Genomic DNA, 19,748 nt, shown 5'->3' on the forward strand with positions numbered 1-19,748 from the left:
GATTTAAAGTATGTAGGAGGATGTGCATATGTTATATGCACTTTATTTATTTATTTATATGCATTTTATTTAAGAAACTTGATCATGCAAGGCATGATTTGGCATTCCCAGAGGTGGAAGAGGGGCCTGGAACCAATCCCTTAAGGATACCAACAGACAATTGTATACTCCTTTCCATATGTATACTAAGGTTTGAAATAAAAATTATATCATGCAAACAAGCTCAAATTTCTCATCAAATTTTTATATTTTATCGAGGTGTTTTTATAAACTCAGTATTTCATAGCTCCCTAATACTGTGACTTTTTCTTATAATTACATAGTATTAAAGAGAAAGTAATGGATTTTTTCACTACATCCCATATAGACAAGACCTAATCACCATCAGTTTACCCTTGCACGCTGCCTAATTCTGATCATTTGTCATGTGTGGATGTGAAAAAAAAGTTAAGCACTGCTACAGGAGATATCTGTCCAGCACCATTCTCTCTTCTTCTACAATGTAGAGTATCATTTTCCTTTGAAGAACTATCTCCCTTGGGATGAATCAAGGTTGCTGAGACCTGATTATTGCCCAGCTTTTAAAAAATTTTATTACACCTCACATTCTTCTAGAAATTTTATTATTTTATTTAAGTTGGCAATATTTAGTCTCTATTCTTCACAAAGAATACCTGATATATAACTCAGTTATATATATATAACTCCCAAGTACACTGGGACATATATATAGCTGATGATGAACAAATATAAAATGTTTATAAAATTATATTGGGCAACTGATTTTTGTCAAAAGCACAAAAACAACACAGTAGAAAAAGAATAGCCTTTTCAACAAAATGCCTCAAACCATAAATAAAAGTTAACTCAAAATACATCATAGACCTAAACAGATAGCCTAAACTGTAAAACTTCTAGAAGAAAACATTGGATATAGTCTTATTGAGTTCAGGGTAGGCAAAGATGTCTTTAAAATGAAACTAAAAGCACAATTCATAAAAGAATAAATTGGACTTTACTAAAATTCAAAACTTCTGTTCTTAAAAACACACTGTTAATAAGAAAACAAAACCAAAAAAATACACTGTTAAGGAATGAAAAGAAAAGCCACATACTGGGAGAATATCTTTCTGAAGCATATATCTGACAAAGAACTTGTATCCAGAATATATAGAGAACTCTCAAAATTCAGGAAAACTAGCCAATTTTAAAAAGATGTAACAAAAAAGACATGCAGATGACAAATAAGGACATAAAAAGATGCTCAACATCATTAGTCATTAGGAAAATATAAATTAAAACCACAACAAGATATCACTATACACCTGTTAGAATGGTTAAAATTAAAAACGACTGACCACTGCAAGTGTCCTGGAGGATGTCAAGGAAATAAAACTCAAACTCACTCCTGATGGGAATTTAAAATGTTTCAACCACTCTGGAAAATAACTTAGCAGTTCCTTAAAAAGTTAAACATACATCTGCCTATGATCCAACCATTCCACGTCTAGATTTTTATCCAACAACAACAAAAAGGAAATATATGTCCATACAAAGACTTTTACACAAATGTTCATAGCAACTTCATTGGTAATAGCCCCAAACTAGACACAACTCAAATGTCCATCAACAGATGATAAACTGCAGTGCATCCATATAACAGAATACACTTATCAATACAAAAGAATAAACTACTGTACACAAAATGACATGAATGAATATCAAGATAATGACACTGAGGAAATGAAACCAGACTACCCCCCCCAAAAAAAATATTATAAATACATACTTTTACATATTCATTTATGTAAAACTTTAGAAAAGGCAAATGAATCTATAATGACAGAAAGTAAAACAGTGGTTGCTTAGGTGTGGTAGGCAGGGAGGAATCAGAGAATCACAAAAGGGTGTGAGGAAACTGGAGGATGATGGATTTATTCACTTGATTATAGTGATTTTAAAGGAGGTATACATATATTAAAAATTTACCAATTTATACTCTCTAAATATGTTCCATATATTACATGTCAATTATATCTCAATAAAGCTGTCTAAAAAGACTGCAGCTCTGCTGTCTGATTTTGAAAGGAACAGAAAGGAAATCTTGGATAAAGGATTCAGTGGGGGTTGTAAATTATCCAAGTATGCCAGGAATCCATACTTCCCCTGTCTAGCCAAGCTTCAGCAGAGTTTAATGAGCCATCTCCCGGCTATTCGCCAGAAATGGTAACAACTGCACTATTAGATCTGTTTTTGGTAAGAGAATGACCCAATCAGTATAAAATGAACGCTATGTCTTGTGAGAGATTGTCAATTAAACACATAATCCACACTTATAAACATTTTTAAAGGGCTTTCTCCTTGCAAGATAGCTTTAATATTGAGAGTGAACATTTTGTATGTGAATTCCAGTACAGACACACTTGCTACTTCATGCATCCGTGCCTCAGTTTCTTTACCTGTAAATTGTCAGAGGAAATATTAAAACCAGGTGACTAAAAAGAGCAGGTTTTTTCAGAATTATTAATTCTTTCTTTTTGGGCAGAATCTCTTTCTTCCCCTGTGCTCTGAGAGGTATCCATTTCTTCCCAACTCCACCAGCAGTAATTAATTACCCTGAGTGAGTCAAGCTTCTCTTCCAAGAGTTTCATCCTACCATTACTAGACTCCTTGAGAGAGGTCCAAAAGGAAGGTCTCTGCCATAATCAAGCTGACCATTAAATCAGTCAAGAAGGTGTCCAAGTCTCTGCCAGACTCAGCTGTGACTGGGTACCACACTGATGTGCTGGGTGGCTTTGAGCTCTGTGCATTGTGTATTCTGGAGGTTGAGCTTCACTTTCCAGACAATCATGTTTGGTTGCATGGCAAGATGGGGAGTATCTCAACAGCATCCCCATTTCTAATTGCAGGTGGAGGTAATTTTCCAGGATGGCCTGTGTTCTCCGGAAGCAGAGTCACGTGGGCTTTGACTCTTTACCAGAGGATACAAGAACTAGGACCTACAGAAAATGAATAGTGGTTGTGTTAGCAGACTCTACTATTAAGAGGCTCTAGTTTCAATTTCCAGCTGTCAAAATGTGTTTGGCTTTTTCATGTCCAAAACTCAATTTTTTCATCTCTGTAATGGGACCAAAGCTATCTAATTTTTTTGTTTTTAAGTATATCTTTCTTGAAATAAAACATATATAAAAAGTGAAAAAACTGTAAGTAGTTTGGCTCAGAGGATAAAGCGTCTGCCTGCAATGCAGGAGAACCGGGGTTCGATCCCTGGGTTGGGAAGATCCCCTGGAGAAGGAAATGGCAACCCACTCCATATTCTTGCCTGGAGAATCCCATGGACAGAGGAGCCTGGCGGGCTACAGTCTACAGGATCGCAGAGTCGGACACGACTGAGCGACTTCACTTTCTTTCTTTCTTACAAAATAAAGAGAGCTATAATCAGAACAGCTATAACTAGCAACCAGATCAAAAAACAGAATATTATCCACCCTCCAGAAGGCCGCTCTCTTGCCTCATTACAGGCATACCCTCCAAAGGTCAACTACCCTGACTGCTAACAGCACCAGTTAATTTTGCCTGCTTTTAAACTTTCTATAATGGGAGTCATACAGCGTGTGTTCTTTTGTGTATGACTTCATTCTGATTGTGAAGTTTATTTCTGCACTTGAATATAGCAGTATCTTTTTGTTTTAGTGAAGTACTCCATTTGGGGGTTATATAAATATGTCATTAATAAATATTCCCTGTATTAATATTCATATCAGTATCTATAGCCAAATTAGTTCATTATTTTGTTAAGCCCTCCTATGCTGTTTCTGATCATTTGTCTAGTGATTCTGTAACTGAGAAAGTGAAAGTGTTATTCCCTCAGTCCTGCAGACAGACACCCCATGGACTGTAGCCCTCCAGGCTCCTCTATCCAAGGAATTTCCCAAGCAAGAATAGTGTTTCCAAGGGATCTTCCCAACCTAGGTCTTCGAACCTAGGTCTCCTGCATTGCAGGCAGATTCTTTACCGGGTGGGCCACCAGGGAAGACCACTGAAAAAACTGTGATAAAGTCTAAGTTACAACCTATATATTAGAGTCTACTATGATTATAGTTCAAGTATTTCTCCCTTAGGTCTATCTATTTTTACTTTATATATATATATATATATATATATATGTCCATGTTTGCGTCCGTGCTGAGTCGTATCCGACTCTTTGTGACCGCATAGACTATAACCCACTAGGCTCCTCTGTCCATGGACTTTTCCAGACAAGAATACAGGAGCAGGTTGCCATTTCCTTCTCCAGGGGATTTTCTCAACCCAGGGATTGAACCCTCATCTCTTGATGTCTCCTGCATTTGCAGGCATATTCTTTACCATGCTACCTGGGAAGCCCTAATTTCTTTAAATGTTATTAATGTCCATTGTAAATTACAGCAGATTGGCCAATTAATACCCTGAACACTAAAAATAGTATTTAACACACTAACTCAATTTTCCTTAAATACATACTTAAATCAAAAGTTTGAATAACTTTAGCTTACAAAGAAAACAAAGCTTTCATTTCTTGACATAAGAACTTGAAAAACCCAGAAGCAAAAGTAAACCAAAATCAAGTAAAGCCCTAAAATTGTACAAACCCCTAAAAGCCAAGCTGGTTTGCCAACAAAGCTCCGCCTCCGTGCAAACCCTGCCCACTTCCGGCTGCCCCACCCACTTTCTAACTTTGGAACACCGCCCCTTTCTGCGAGGTCCCGCCCCCTGCACCTGATCCTGGTATCCATTGGGTGAATCCGGATGCTGTGTACACACCCTACACACGCACATTTGGCAGGGTCCTCTTCGCGCGTGCGCAGCAGCGGCGTCAGGCAGCTGGAGACTAGGTCCCGGGGTTGGGGGGAGGGGGGAGGAGGTCAGGCCGAATCTTCCTCCGTAATAAGAAGCTACGCGTCCCGCGGTCCTGGCTCCGTGGGTCCGGTCGGATCGGGCCTGGGCGCTGGAGCTGCTCTGGCTCCCGCCGCGGCGGGTGCGATGGAGGCCGTACCGGAGCCCAGCGCTCACGCCGGGGGAGGCCGAAACAGCCGGCGGTGCTAGTAGATGAGGCGGCGGCGGCGGCGGCGGCACGGACTCTCCATGAGCAAGCGGCGGCGGCGACGGGTGCGGCGGCACCGGCGGTCTTCGGTCCCCGGGGAGGTACGAAAAGTCGGCTTCCTGGTGGACGGAGACTGGCCGGACGCCTTCCGCGGCCCAGCCCTCTTGCCCATTACCCGCAGTCCCAGGCGCTCAGCGGGGCCACTGCTCGAACGCGGGCAGGGGATGCCCAGCCCCTTCACCGGCTCCGGGTTCTGGGATCCACCCGCAGTCCAGGGCCTGCCTTCAGTGCCGGGCCTTCCCCGGAGCTGCGGGCCGGGGGCGGGGTGGGCGGGGTGGAGGCGGGGGCCCACCGCGTACCCAGCCCCGCGCTGCTTCGAGCGGGACCGCGGGCCGCTTTCTCGAGTATTTGGGGGCGCTGACTCGGGAGGGGACCTTCAGGACCCCCGAACTCTTAGGGTGTCTGGTATTCAGTGCTTTGGGTAAATGGTCTGGTCCTCATGACCAGCGTGGAGTACAGATTGTCACCCTTGGAAACGACCGCAAAAGGTGTCGTTTTTTGCCAAGGAAATAGAAGTCTAGGGAGTTTTCCTGGTTGATTCAAACTAGGGGGCCTATTGAGGCAGGAAAATAAAGCCAGTAATTCTCCAGGACTTACAAATCACTGTCTAACGAAACGATGTTTTTGACAGTGTGGCCAAAACTTAAAAGACAATTTTAAGTAAAGTTCTTTGCACATTTTCTGGTCTTTTTTCGTCGCTTTTATCGTAATTTACTTTAGAACAAATCACCACGGTACTGCAGAAGCTAGAATAAGTGTCCTTTAGTTCTTTCAATCCTCTTTTATCTCCCATTGTTTTCCCCAGAAAAAGGCTAAAGAAATCATTTTATGTGTGTGTATATATTTTTAAATATATATATGTAGTTATAAAATATATGTTTAATTCTCTCAGAGTGCAACTTGCTTTCCAGAGCAGTACTTATTTAGTCATGTCTAAAAGATAATTTGGCAAAAAAATACTGCAGAAATTTACAGTTCCTTTCTAATGCAGTATTTAAGGATCTGAACTCAGGCTCTGAATCATATGACCTTGCTACAAAGTTCTTTAAAATGCCACAGAAATCAGTCAAACCATGAGGAACATTATTTTCATGTTTTAAATATTTAAATACCTTGTGATTTTTTTAAAGAATATGTTCTGAAACATTTCTTCTTCATTAAGCAGAAACTGAGTTTCTGTTTCCTTGGCTGTAAATTTGCCACTCCCTCTTATTCCTAAGTGGTTGACTAGAGCCAGCATGTTAGCAACTATATATAAACATCTACACTTCAGACTAAATATAGTGTTGAATATTTTAGAGTCCACAGTATCTTGCCTAAGTCAGAAATACTGTGTGTGTGTGTGTGTGTGTGGCAAAACTGAATTTTTAGTTTGCTGGTGTTAGAAAATAAGTTTGAACTTAATTTCCCACACAAAACACATAGGTCTGCAGCACTGAGAGTTGGATTCACATTGTGCTTGGATGTGGCACTTGAAACTATGATCAAAATAAGACACTGACCTCAATTTCTGTCTTCTCCTCAGATGCTTCCTGTTTTCATGAAAATATGCTTTCATGAAAATGCAAAACATGAAACATTGGAAAACCCTGTGATGTTTTTAGTTTAGACATTTGTTTGTTCCAAATAAAGTAAAGCCGTTTTTTTCAATTCAGTTTCATTAGGACCTCATTCTTTAATTTTTTTCAATTTTGCTTTATATACATACATATCACACCAACATGTTTATTAGAATATTGTCAGTGACTTTAAAACCAAGCTCTTAGTTATCCTCAAGGTTGGGGGGAAGATAGTTCAGTACAGTCGCTCAGTCGTGTCCAACTCCCTGCGACCCCATGAATTGCAGCACACCAGGCCTCCCTGTCCATCACCAACTCCCGTAGGTCACTCAGATTCACGTCCATCAAGTCAGTGATGCCATCCAGCCATCTCATCCTCTGTTGTCCCCTTCTCCTCCTGCCCCCAATCCCTCCCAGCATCAGGGTCTTTTCCAATGAGTCAACTCTTCGCATGAGGTGGCCAAAGTATTGTAGTTTCAGCTTTAGCATCAGTCCTTCCAAAGAACACCCAGGACTGATCTCCTTTAGGATGGACTGGTTGGATCTCCTTGCAGTCCAAGGGACTCTCAAGAGTCTTCTCCAACACCACAGTTCAAAAGCATCAATTATTTGGCGCTCAGCTTTCTTCACAGTCCAACTCTCACATCCATACATGACCACTGGAAAAACCATAGCCTTGACTAGACGGACCTTTATTGGCAAAGTAATATCTCTGCTTTTGAATATGCATCTAGGTTGGTTATAACTTTCCTTCCAAGGAGTAAGTGTCTTTTAATTTCATGGCTGCAGTCACCATCTGCAGTGATTTTGGAGCCCAGAAAAATAAAGTCTGACACTGTTTCCACTATTTCCCCATCTATTTCCCATGAAGTGATGGGACCAGATGCCATGATCTTCATTTTCTGAATGTTGAGCTTTAAGCCAACTTTTTCACTCTCCTCTTTCACTTTCATCAAGAGGCTTTTTAGTTTCTCTTCACTTTCTGCCATAAGGGTGGGGGAAGATAAGTGCCCGTTTAAATAAGGAGGACACCACATTCCCAAAACATGAAGAGAGAAGAATCAGGATAATGAACCAAGCTCTGAACCAAATTGTCCCAGTCTGGCCTCAGTATTTAAAATTATAGGATATCTGGCATGGTCCTTCTCAGGTGGCGCTAGTGATAAAGAACCCGCCTGCCAATGCAGGAGATGTAAGAGACCCAGATTTGATCTCTGGGTCGGAAAGATCCCCTGGAGAAGGGCATCGCAACCCACTCCAGTATTCTTTCCTGGAGAATCCCATGGACAGAGGAGCCTGGCTGACTACAGTCCATAGGGTCACACAGAGTCGGACATGACTGAAGCAACTTAGCATGCAGCATTGTCCTAAATTGCAAGTGAAAATCCCCAAGTGCATAGAAATGATTTTTGTTTTAGCTGTGCTAATACGATTCAGTTCTCACGATTACAGTACTCTTCATATGTTGTATTTCAAAGCCGGTTGGCCTTTCTCTATACCCCAACTAAGAATTCCATTATATCAGTTTCATAAGTAGAACCACACATATTAACAAGAAAATGAAACACAGCTCATATTTTGAAGGAAGAGGTTTACATTAGGAATGCACTCAACCAAATTTAGACTGTATCTTTGAACAGTTTTATTTTTATTTAGGATTTTTTCATTACAAGGTTATCCTCTGTGATAAAACCTGCAATATAACCAATCATAATTGGTTGGATGGCATCGCTGACTAAATGGACATGAGTTTGATCAAGGTCCAGGAGTTGGTGATGGACAGGGAAGCCTGGCATGCTGCAGTCCATGGGGTTGCAAAGAGTCGGACACAACTGAGCGACTGAACTGATAATTAATAAAAAGGTCCATCAAATGACTATTCTGTATTTTAAAAAAAGGTTACAACTTAAATGGTCTATCCAGAGACCATTCATATTGCTGAAAAAGTGGCTCATGGCTTGAATTGTTTTAAAATTTTTTTGTTCCTTTAGGAGTCTATCTAACCAAACTTAACCTTTAGATAGTTCTATTTTCATTTAAACATACATCATGCATTTGAAAGATAAAGTCACAAATTTACAAGTACTGTCTTAAACTTTTAAAATGCAGGATGAAGACACTGTTTGAAGAGATCAAAGCATCAATTAAAAATAACTATAACCAAGATCGCTCATTTTGGAGGCCTGTTCTTCCTTGGGGAGGTGTTTTTACGATCAAAGCTGGCCGCAAAGCAGTCTCCTGTACACCACTCTATGTTGAAATAAGACTGAAAAATACCTGCACCATAGATGGATTCTTGATGTTACTCTATGTCATTCTCAATGAAAATGAAAATTTCCCCCGGGAACTCTCTCTTCATTTAGGTAGAGAGTTTGTAGACTGTTTTCTTTATTTAATGGACACCTACAGTTTTACAACAGTGAAGCTACTTTGGATTTGGGACAAAATGGAAAAACAGCAATACAAGTCTGAAGTTCATAAAGCTTCATTAATAATTGATTTGTTTGGGAATGAACATGATAATTTTACAAAGAATCTCGAAAATCTCATGTCAACCATACAAGAGAGTTACTGTTCCAACTGGCGATGCCCCACTCGAGTGCAGGAAGATCAGCAACGCACAATTAATATAAAGTAAGTTGCTCTAAAGTCTGTTTTGTCACTTTTAGCGAAGGTAGTATGCTTATAATGCATGATATGGATAGACAGGAAAATAGGTAGGTAGATAGATATAGTCAAAGTACTTCTTAATGTACAGATCCTGTGTGCAACAACTTATATATAAAGCAGCCAGGCAAATGCAAGAGTCTTCAGTGGGTTCCATGATAAAAAAAATATTACTCTTCTGTTATATCTAAACATATCAGGATTTACAAAACCAATGGATAACTATTTCACTTGCAAAATAATGACCTACTCAGTATGCACAATGTTTTCCTCTGACTCAGAAATTACTAATATGGCTAGGAAGATAATTCCTTGTGTCACAGATTTAGCCTCTCCAGCGACACTTAGTACTATATTGAAATGTTTCCCTCTCTGAATAGATCCCTGTCCGGCAGGCTCGTTCTACATGAACAGGAAGATTGAAAGTAGTCCACGTCATGGCCAGGGCATACTTAGAGACAGAAATCTCAAACTTGGGAGTATTAATACCTGAAAAGGATACAGATGTAAGGAAATTTTTTATTGGCTAGAAAGGTACTGATAGCCTGCTGAGGGGAGAAAAGGAAGGCCTTCAAGCTGGTAAAATGACAGGGAGGAAGGCCAAACTGGCAAGCCTTAGTGGAGTATTGGGCAACATTAACGCCCCAAGGGCGCATGAGCTGGAAAAGGGATAATTGCCAGTGTGGAGGTTGCGGGGGGCAGTGGGAGGCAGGACAGAAAAACAGATCCAAACACATTTTTGTCGGAAAGCATACTTGGCCCTGTGGTCCAGGGAAAAAACTGCCTAACAGATTGTTCCCTTGTGGGATTGTACGTCCCATACCCAAACTTATATTCACGTTTTCTGTATATTATATTTAGTTTAATATTATAGCATTATACTTAGGATAATGGGAAAGCAGAAGATCTGTTATTCTTTTTAGAGACTACCAATTAATGTTTCTCTTGTTCTGAAATACTCTTGGGCCATTTTGCTGTATTGCTGATAGGATGATGTTGATTTTGAAATTTCCATCAGGGAAAAAGTTGTTACTGTTAAATCATAATGGACTTTAAAAAAGTGCTTCAGAAATTTGTCTTTATTTTTTTTAAAAGACTTACATATGTTTTGAAACTATAATGAAGTATTTACAGCTCTATATTAATACTAGCATTTTGTGCCTCTTAATAAATAGTTTTCATTATACTCTATATAACTTTTTAGTCTTTTGCCTATTTTCTAATCCTGTCATAAACAACCTCTGAAGTATGTAGGAAAAGTTTTTTTTAACAAATCAGGAAACTGAGGCCAAGAGTGGCTCTCACTAACATTGAGTCAGGTAACTAATCAGCTGCTCTCCTAATTCTGAATCCTGCTTTCTTACATTAGGACCAGGATCCACTCTATTTAATCCTATCAGAAATTTTTAAAGTAACAACTGTGTCTCAGGATCAGTTTACATACATATTTAATGTTTCTTAGAAAGTTTCATACATTAATGTTTATTAAGTTCAGCTGGTTTCTATATTGTCTATAAGAAATACAAAGAAGAATAACAGAGGTTATACTTTGATATGTGCTTTACTAATAATGGATGACTTGTAAAATTTGTTATCCACATAATATCTTTGGGCTTCCCTGGTGGCTCAGCGGTAAAAAATTTGCCCGCTAAGCGGGAGACATGGGTTCAATCCCTGGGACAGGAAGATCCCCTGGAAAAGAAAGTAGCTACCCACTCCAGTATTCTTGCCAGGAAAACCCTGTGGACAGACGAGCCTGGCAGGCTGCAGTCCATGGAGTTACAAAGAGTCGGACACGACTTTGCAACTGAGCAACATTAATATATTTACATGTAAAATGCTGAAGCATTTCTTACATGCGTTTTGCAATTGTTATAGTCCTCCCCAAGAAATTCCACATGGAAACTTGATACGACTGGCTGTGGATGAGTTATTCTGTTCCAGGATTGAACTGTGTGAAGAGCATGGGTGAGTATATGACAGACACTTAAGATGAAAGTATTTCTGTGTTTCTTATAAAGAAACCTGGATTGGTACGCTTGTTATGAAACAGCAGCTCACAAGTGTTTAGGAAGCCTTATATTTTTGGAATCTTGACGCCTTCTAGTTTACTATACCATTTTATGCTGTGCTGCAGTTGCTTGATGAATACAAAGCAAATGCCTTTTTTTCCCCCACTGCTGAGTAGGTACAATAAAACCTTGCTTAATCGGAACCCAGCTAATCTGGACCCTCAATTAACTGGATTTTTTCCCGTACTCCTCATTTATGTTCAGTTCAGTTCAGTCGCTCAGTCGTGTCCGACTCTTTGCAACCCCATAGACTGCAGCACGCCAGGCCTTCCTGTCCATCACCAACTCCCGGAGTTTACGCAGACTCATGTCCATTGAGTCAGTGAGAAAGCAGTAAATGACAACCAAAAAGTTTAACCTAGTTAAAGAAAAAAATGAAATCCAGGGACTTCCCTGGTGGTTCAGTGGCTAAGACTCTATGCTTCCAGTGCAGGGGGCCTAGGTTCAATTCCTGGTCAGGGAACTAGATCCCACATGCTGCAACTAAGACCTAGTGTGAACAAACAAATAAATAAAATATTTTTTTTTAAAAAAAGGAAATCCAAAGGGGCAGAACATATTCACCCCAGCCTCTTAATTTTTATATCTATAGTATTGTACAAGGAGAATTAATATTTAGAAGGATGATCTTATACCTAATTAATCACAAAAGCAGGAAAGAATAAAATACCTTCAGTTAATTGTACTTAAGTCCAGAGAGTGAACTAGGTGTATTTTTGCAACAAATACTGAAACAAAATGGTCTTCAGATAACTTAGTTTAGTCAGTGTTTGCCCACCAAAATACTGTCCCCTGAGCATTCCGGTTAATTGAGATTTTACTGTTTGATTGTATTTGTTTTATTTTAATTCATATGCTTAATACCTGGTGCTACTTGGAAAACAGAATCTGCTGCATCGTAATGGCAAAAGGAACCAATCAGGGAATTTTATTTAGTCTAAAGAAGACTGTAAGAATCATCTTATTGCCTCTCTGCCATTATTCTCATTTGAAACCAACCTAGAGAAAGAAAACCTTTTTTCTGAATAAAAACTTTTCTGTCAGTTCAAAAGACTACATGCTTTTATAAGCTGAGATAAACATAGTCAGCTTTTCTTGGAGTTTTAAAAATGTCATTTTCTTATATATAGACTCTCAGCTTATAAACTCTGAGACTTAGGCATATAAAGTATTAATACAGTCATACAATTTTCCCATACCTAAAATAGATAATATGCTTATTATGAAATTAAGTGATAAAGACAACTCAGAGTGATAAAAAGCAGCTTTGTCTCAAGTGTAATAAAGTTCATACCTATTTTCAATTTTAGGTGTGGTGGCTTAAGAGAATTTTCCCAAAGAGTGTTCTGCCACGGGGCACCCCCTTTTGTTGTCTTAAATATGCAGCATTGGAAATCTGAAGATCTCGCATATGTCCCCTATTACTTGGATTTATCTGATCACAAGTAGGTGCTTTTTGTTTGTTTTAATGACTAATGAAAGAATTTTATTTATATTTTTCTACTATTCTATCATGATTTTGACTAGTCCTTAAGGAAATACATATTGTTAAAAAAAAAAGAAAGCTATCTCTAAATGTATGTATCCTAAATAAGATCAGAATATACTACAGGGAGTCAGTCACTGACAGTGTACATAGTGGTTAGGTGCTTAGACTATAGAATAGACTGAACTGGGTTCCAATCCCAGCCCTGCCTTTCAGGCAATGTGACGCTGATCCAGGAGCAACCAGTTTACACATCAGTCTTCTTATCTATAGAACAGAGGTAACAGTGTCTAAAGTGTTTAGAATAGTACCTAAGACTCAGGAAACAGTAAATACTGGCTGGCCATTACTTGTATTTCAGGCCAAAGTAGTGTATAGTATGAGGTCATTTAAACATAAAATATTACTGTCATCATTAGATTAAGATCCAAATTAAGATATAAGGGGTTCTTTTAATTTTTTGCCTTTAAACATTTTCTTGTGTTTTCTCTTATATAATAGAACCATGCAGTTCATGAGTTAAATGTATTAAAATAATGCCCTTAAAAATGTATCATTTTTTTAAATTCTTAAAACGTCTTACTCCAAATTACCAATTATAGTACATTTTTTTTTTTACAGATGAATGTCTTTTTTCAGATAACAGAATGCAAATAATCTTATTCCTTAGTGAAGAATGTAAGGAATGTTTTCTTGTAAGAACAAAGTACTGTGATTTTCTGCCACACTTTGTCATTTAATTTGCAGGTATTTGTTGGAAGGTGCCACATTGTTTAACAAAGAGGAACATCATTATTCTGCAGCCTTTCAAATTGATGGACATTGGATGCACTATGATGGCCTCAGAAATGTGAATTTAATTTTGTTAAATAAACCCCCAGAGTTTCTCCTCTTGTCATCATTGGTTTATATTCGAGCAACAGAGAAATAAATATAGACTGATGCTAAATTATATTGTTTTCCCTCCTGCCCATGCTCCCCCAGATGAAGGGCTTTTGTTTTGTATATACTTGGTATCCAAGGAAATAGTTCAACTATATTAGTTTCAGAGGTGTATTTTCTAGTGTTTAGCCCCAGGTAAATGTTTTATATAGAGAATCTATGCAAAAATATTTGTATTTCTTTTTTCTTAATCCCAGGTTATTTTTATACATGCATATTTTATGTTGAAATAAAATATATCTTGTAGCATTTGTATTTTTTATTTATATGTATCTCAAAGGTTTTTTACAATTCTGTTTTTGAATCTGAGAAAATACTTCATCATTTGAATTCTCGGTTTTTCTTTTTGGATATCCAAATAAAACCTGGGTACAAATAAGTTTTCAGTTTATATAAATTTAACAGTTCAAAATACCTGGCTGTATTTATTTGCCCTACCTCATTATAATCCAAAGTGCACTATTGGATCTAGTTTGGATTTGAATGTACAACTTAAAGATGGTTTAGTCTATTTTACCTGACTTGCCTAATGTCCCTGCAGCAATTTTTTTAAAAATACTTTGGTAAGAATGTTTCTCTGGACTTGAATTATTTCTTTATAATGGCAAATAACTTTACTTGCTAAAGTATTAAAAACCTAGCAGTGGATTTTAAGTGTTAACTAAGCTCCAAGCTTAATTAAGCTTATTTTTACTCAAATAAATTATATAACTAATGTTTAAATGTAATAGAGGTTCTCTAATAAAAATTTATTTTGCAGATAAGACAGCTATAAAAAGTGTCAGGCAAACTGTATGTTTACTAATGTTGAATGAACAATGGAAATGTACTTTAAACATGTACTTAAAAGAAATTGGGTGCCTGAGAATACAGTTGACTCTTGAACAACTCGGGGGCTAGGGCCCTGACCCCCAAACAGCCAAAATTCCCCCATATAACTTTACAGTTGTCCCTCCATACCTGTGGTTCCACATCCTTGGATTCAGACAACTTTGGATCATGTAGTACTACAGTATATGTTTACTCAAAAATATACCTGTATAAGTGGACCCACACAGTTCAAACCCATGTTGTTCAAAGGTCAGTTGTCTTTCTCTTCCTAGTAAGTCACATTGGCACAGAGGAAAAAATACTTAGGTTTTGGGGGTAACATCTGTGTGCTGCCTTAATAATAGTAAATTGATACCATGAAACTTTCTTTGATTTGCAGTATAAATCACAGAAAGTGTGTAGTTATCAGAATATTATGTTTCTTTTCAAAGACGTAGGATCTCTCTTCCTTTTACAATTTAAAGGAAAAGTAATAAGTAATGTTCTCAAGGGAAAATACTTTTTGAAATCTATCATCATTTATTTTAGTGTTTTCAGTGTGGCTGTCCCTAGGTTTGGGGTTGAGATTGAGTGCAATATATTTGGAGATTTCTACACAGCATCACAGTTCACTGCCATTTACCAAATTGCTAAGGTTTAATTCAGTAAATTAAGTCTTATATTGCATTGGTGCCATGTTAAGATAACTTACTAAAGAATGGATAAATATAAGTGCAACGTTGATGAGTATGCCTTTTTATCATGTAAAAAAGAAATATTCATAGTATTTGCTCAAAGTAGTGATCTATTTTATTTTTTTTAAATTGACCCCGGAGTTTATTTGAATAGTTTCTGCACGTATTTAAATAGGTTTTGATTTATAGTATACTTTTCTGGGGACACCTTACTGCATGAATCAAAGTATACAGAAACACAAATATTAGCATATACATAAAAGATATCATTAACAAAATTATTCCTGATGCAGATTTATTCTTTTATGAATTGCACTTTATTTGGAATAATTCTAGCCTGTCACAAGACAGTGACATACCTACCTCACAGGGTTGTTGTGAGGAATGAAATGTTTGTTAACATCTTGACTACCTTGAACATGCTAATAAAAAAATCATTTTTTCTACCTCTTTCATGTACAGGCAAGTTTCCTAGATTCTCTCTTACTAATGAACTTTTCACATCTTTTTAAAAATTATTTTAGCAGTAGTTCATATCAGTAATGGAATTAATGTGTAGTGAAATTTAAGTATGCCTGCTGGACCCCAGATGATTAGGATTTAAGGATAATAGGTATTTTATTGTTACGGTGGTAATTGAAGACATTATTCCTCCAAATAGTGACTAGGAAAGGGGTGACAAAGTATGAAGTAAACAAGATTATCAAAAAATTTGAAGGTGAGAGTATGGAAAAAAATTTATAGCCTTAAACACTATTAGAGAAATTGGAATGCTGAGGAGGACAAAAGGTATGAGGGAATAATCAAAATATGTTTTTAATCAGAATGTCACAAACCACAACTACACCTAGGGTAGAGCAGAAATTATTTTAAAACCCTAGCTCCATCAAAGGGGGATAAAGAACAAAGCAAATTTAAGGGGAAATCAACATAAGGGCTTCCCTGGTGGCTCAGACGGTAAAGAGTCTACCTGCAACGCAGGAGACCCGGGTTTGATCCCTGGGTTGGGAGTATCCCCTGGAGAAGGGCATGGCTACCCACTCCAGTATTCTTGCCTGGAGAATCCCATGGACAGAGGAGCCTGGTGGGCTAGAGTCCATGGGGTCGCATAGAGTTGGCCATGACTGAGTGACTTTCACTTTCTCTAACATGTAAGTAGAAATCTCCAACTTCTCTTCAAAGAAACTTTACCCTCCACCCAAAACTTAGATTTATCCTTCAAAGTAGCTTTCCATTACTGATTATTACGGTTGATTTAACCTAGATTGTCACTGGATCCGATCCCATCAAAGAAGAGGAGAAAGATCATCACCACAAGCATGAATCCTAGGTTCTATTTTATTCTTAGAATATGAACAAACAGCTAAGCTGTATAAACAGACGACTACTGTGACACATAAGATGCCATATTTGTTGAGCATATCAACAGTTTAATGATTAAATGATTCAATAATAGTTATTTGACAATAATTGTAATGCACTATAAGTAAGCAGGAAAGGTAAACAGTTCAATGTAAAAACGACAGCAATTACCACTACTAAACAACAGCCTAAGCAAACATCTCTATTACCATCTTCCTTTGTTAATCAAAAGCTAAAATCACATAGGTTTTGAAGTTCACCTTGACAACTTGATGCCTTGCTAACAGTTCCTACCCACCCAACTGGCCCAGGGTTCACCATCTGCTCAACTGGACAGCTCTTAACTTCATATTTAATTCGATCTGAGGGAAAGCAGCCTTTTACTTTATCTCTGGGAAGTTGAGAAAGTCGGTGGGGAGCTAGGTGATTTCTTCATATGCTGTCATCTACTTGAGGATATATCTTAGATTATTTACCCTCAAAGAGCCATCAGTTTCATAGTCCACCCATTGTTTTCGCAGTGAGGTATATAAGGTATCAAAAGGAGTACCACTGAAAATGAAAAAGTGAGCTGCTCTGGTAAGGCCCTCAAAAACGACAACGTTTGGAAAACCAGCAGCATGGTAAAATTAGAAGCCTTCTGTTGGCATGCTTAGCTATATTTTTATTACTTGCCTATTTTCCTTTTGAATTTTGTAAAGTCTGATTTCTAAGATGATTATAAAAATAATACATAGATCAGTAAGAAATCAGTAACCCTCAAAAAAAGGCTAAAGAAGAAAATGATCATCCATGATATCCCCACCCAATGGTTTACATCGGTAAAGATGTTTTGAAAAATCCAGCGTGGCTCCATAGTACTGAAGAGAACCAAGGAGTTCGGGCTTTGAAGAAAGAAATGTATATTCCTGGGAGCCAGCATGAGGGTGATAGAAATAATTGGCACAAAACGCCTACAGGAAAGTGAGTCTCTGAAGAAAACTGCAGTCAGCACCTATTCAGACATCTTTCTACCTAAAAACTTGCCTTCAGATGCTTTTTTCTCAAATCTTCAAGAACTCATTATTCTATTTTAAAAAGGATGTCATTCCTTTATGTTTCTCTATCAGCATCTCAAGACTAGTATCCAGGTTCCAGAGCTGGAAAGCAACACTCTGATGGTTTAATAAACTGTTTCCAGATACAGCCCAATAGATTTTTTCTATGTATCCCTGTTAACCTAACAGAGGAGTGTAACAACAGCTGTGAGGTCTTTGAAACAGTCCTTTCCCCACTTGCTGCCTAGCATCCCTGGAGGAGATTTGGAGGAAGGAGACTCCAGGTTGGCTGACTTGTGATTTCAAAGACAGTTGTAAGGTCCTCTTGAAACCACACAACTCAGATTGGGACTTGAACCCACTGCCTTTTAATCGAGATCATACATCTGGTCTCAGGACCTAATGAAGCTCAAGTTCTTTATGCGTCATTATAGAATTCAGTGAAGACAAAAAAGTGATAGGTAAGAAGTGGATTTATTTAGAGAGCTATACATGCCATAGAATGTCATCCATCTCAAAGACGAGAACAGCCTTGGGAGAAACACACGGTCAGTGTGGGCCATCTCAGAAGGCAAGAGGCCCTGAAATATGAGGGAGGTAGTTTTTATGGGCTGGGTAATTTCATAGACTGGGCTTCCCCACTGGCTCAGCAGTGAAGTATCCTCCTGCAATGCAGGAGACGAGGGTTCAATCCCTAGGTAGGGAAGATCCCTGAAGAAGGAAATGCCAACCCACTCCAGTAATCTTGCCTCAGAAATCCCATGGACAGCAGAGCCTGGTATGCTACAACCCATAGGGTCACAAAGAGTTGGACACAACTGAGCAACCGAACACAAACACAGTTTCATAGGCTAATGAACAGGAGGGTTATTCCAACTATTCTGAAGAAGGGGCAGAGATTTCCAGGAACTGGGCCATTGCCAACTTTTTGACTTCTTATGATCAGCCTCAGAACTGTCATGGCACCTGTGGGTGTGTAATTAGCATGCTGATACTTTACAGTGAGCATATAATAAGGCTCAAGATCTGAAGCTGAATCTTCTGCCATCTTGGACCTAGTTGGTTCTAACCAGTTTTTGTTGTGTCCTCAAAAGCTATGTCATTCTTTAAAGGTTATGCCCTGTCCCCTTCCTTTCTGTTTCATTATCACTTTCACATCTAACTTTAAAGCCTAACCATTTTTAATTTCCGTTCAGTTCAGTCGCTTAGTCGTGTCCGACTCTTTGCAACGCCATGAATCGCAGCATGCCAGGCCTCCTTGTCCATTACCAACTCCCGGAGTCTACTCAAACTCATGTCCATCAAGTCGGTGATGCCACCCAGCCATCTCATCCTCTGTCGTCCCCTTCTCCTCCTGCCCCCAATCCCTCCCAGCATCAGGGTCTTTTCCAATGAGTCAACTCTTCGCATGAGGTGGCCAAAGTACTGGAGCTTCAGCTTTTAGCATCAGTCCTTCCAATGAACACTCAGAACTGATCTCCTTGAGGATGGACTGGTTGGATCTCCTTGCAGTCCAAGACAAGAGACTCTCAAGAGTCTTCTCCAACACCACAGTTCAAAAGCATCAATTCTTCAGTGCTCAGCTTTCTTCACAGTCCAACTCTCACATCCATACATGACCACAGGAAAAACCATAGCCTTGACTAGATGGAACTTTGCTGGCAAAGTAATGTCTCTGCTTTTTAGTATCCTATCTAGGCTGGTCATAACTTAGATGCAAGATAACTAATTTCATGGCTGCAGTCACCATCTGCAGTGATTTTGGAGCCCCCTCCCAAATAAAGTCTGTCACTGTTTCCACTGTTTCCCCATCTATTTCCCATGAAGTGATGGGACCAGATGCCATGATCTTCGTTTTCTGAATGTTGAGCTGTAAGCAACTTTTTCACTCTCCTCTTTCACTTTCATCACGAGGCTTTTTAGTTCCTCTTCACTTTCTGCCATAAGGGTGATGTCATCTGCATATCTGAGGTTA

General features: G+C 38.6%; 2 protein-coding genes across 4 annotated transcripts; one reads left to right on the plus strand and one right to left on the minus strand.

Annotated features, from left to right (window-relative positions):
- Positions 1–606: 606 nt before the first annotated feature.
- On the minus strand, positions 607–6,383 carry LOC138423730 (actin-binding protein WASF2-like). The gene is made up of 4 exons (XM_069560015.1): positions 6,256–6,383; positions 5,366–5,517; positions 4,804–5,273; positions 607–2,999 (listed from the first exon to the last, which is right to left on the minus strand). The coding sequence occupies exons 1-4, from the start codon at positions 6,381–6,383 to the stop codon at positions 2,955–2,957; spliced, it is 795 nt and encodes a 264-aa protein (XP_069416116.1). The 3' UTR covers positions 607–2,954.
- On the plus strand, positions 4,787–15,824 carry C18H14orf28 (chromosome 18 C14orf28 homolog). Of its 3 annotated transcripts, none has more exons than XM_069558787.1 (5): positions 4,787–5,184; positions 8,812–9,336; positions 11,248–11,337; positions 12,752–12,886; positions 13,675–15,824. In XM_069558787.1, the coding sequence occupies exons 2-5, from the start codon at positions 8,813–8,815 to the stop codon at positions 13,856–13,858; spliced, it is 933 nt and encodes a 310-aa protein (XP_069414888.1). In that variant the 5' UTR covers positions 4,787–5,184; position 8,812; the 3' UTR covers positions 13,859–15,824. The 3 variants fall into 3 exon arrangements, with proteins under 3 accessions (XP_069414888.1, XP_069414890.1, XP_069414889.1); XM_069558789.1 differs by having other exon boundaries at positions 4,802–5,184; positions 13,549–15,824; XM_069558788.1 differs by lacking the exon at positions 11,248–11,337 and having other exon boundaries at positions 4,815–5,184.
- The last annotated feature ends 3,924 nt before the right edge of the window (positions 15,825–19,748 follow it).

This window comes from Ovis canadensis, chromosome 18 (assembly GCF_042477335.2).
Source record: "Ovis canadensis isolate MfBH-ARS-UI-01 breed Bighorn chromosome 18, ARS-UI_OviCan_v2, whole genome shotgun sequence".
Lineage (NCBI taxonomy): Eukaryota > Metazoa > Chordata > Mammalia > Artiodactyla > Bovidae > Ovis > Ovis canadensis.

Coding starts and splice junctions, on each gene's coding strand:
- LOC138423730 (XM_069560015.1), bottom strand. CDS start 6,383: ATGCTGGCTCTAGTCAACCACTTAGGAATAAGAGGGAGTGGCAAATTT. Junction 5,518..6,255: donor TTCTTTAAAAAAATCACAAG/GTATTTAAATAT, acceptor GGGGTCCTGAAG/GTCCCCTCCCGAGTCAGCGC. Junction 5,274..5,365: donor GGGAAGGCCCGGCACTGAAG/GCAGGCCCTGGA, acceptor GGCCCCGCTGAG/CGCCTGGGACTGCGGGTAAT.
- C18H14orf28 (XM_069558787.1), top strand. CDS start 8,813: ATGAAGACACTGTTTGAAGAGATCAAAGCATCAATTAAAAATAACTAT. Junction 11,338..12,751: donor GAACTGTGTGAAGAGCATGG/GTGAGTATATGA, acceptor TTTCAATTTTAG/GTGTGGTGGCTTAAGAGAAT. Junction 12,887..13,674: donor TTGGATTTATCTGATCACAA/GTAGGTGCTTTT, acceptor TTTAATTTGCAG/GTATTTGTTGGAAGGTGCCA.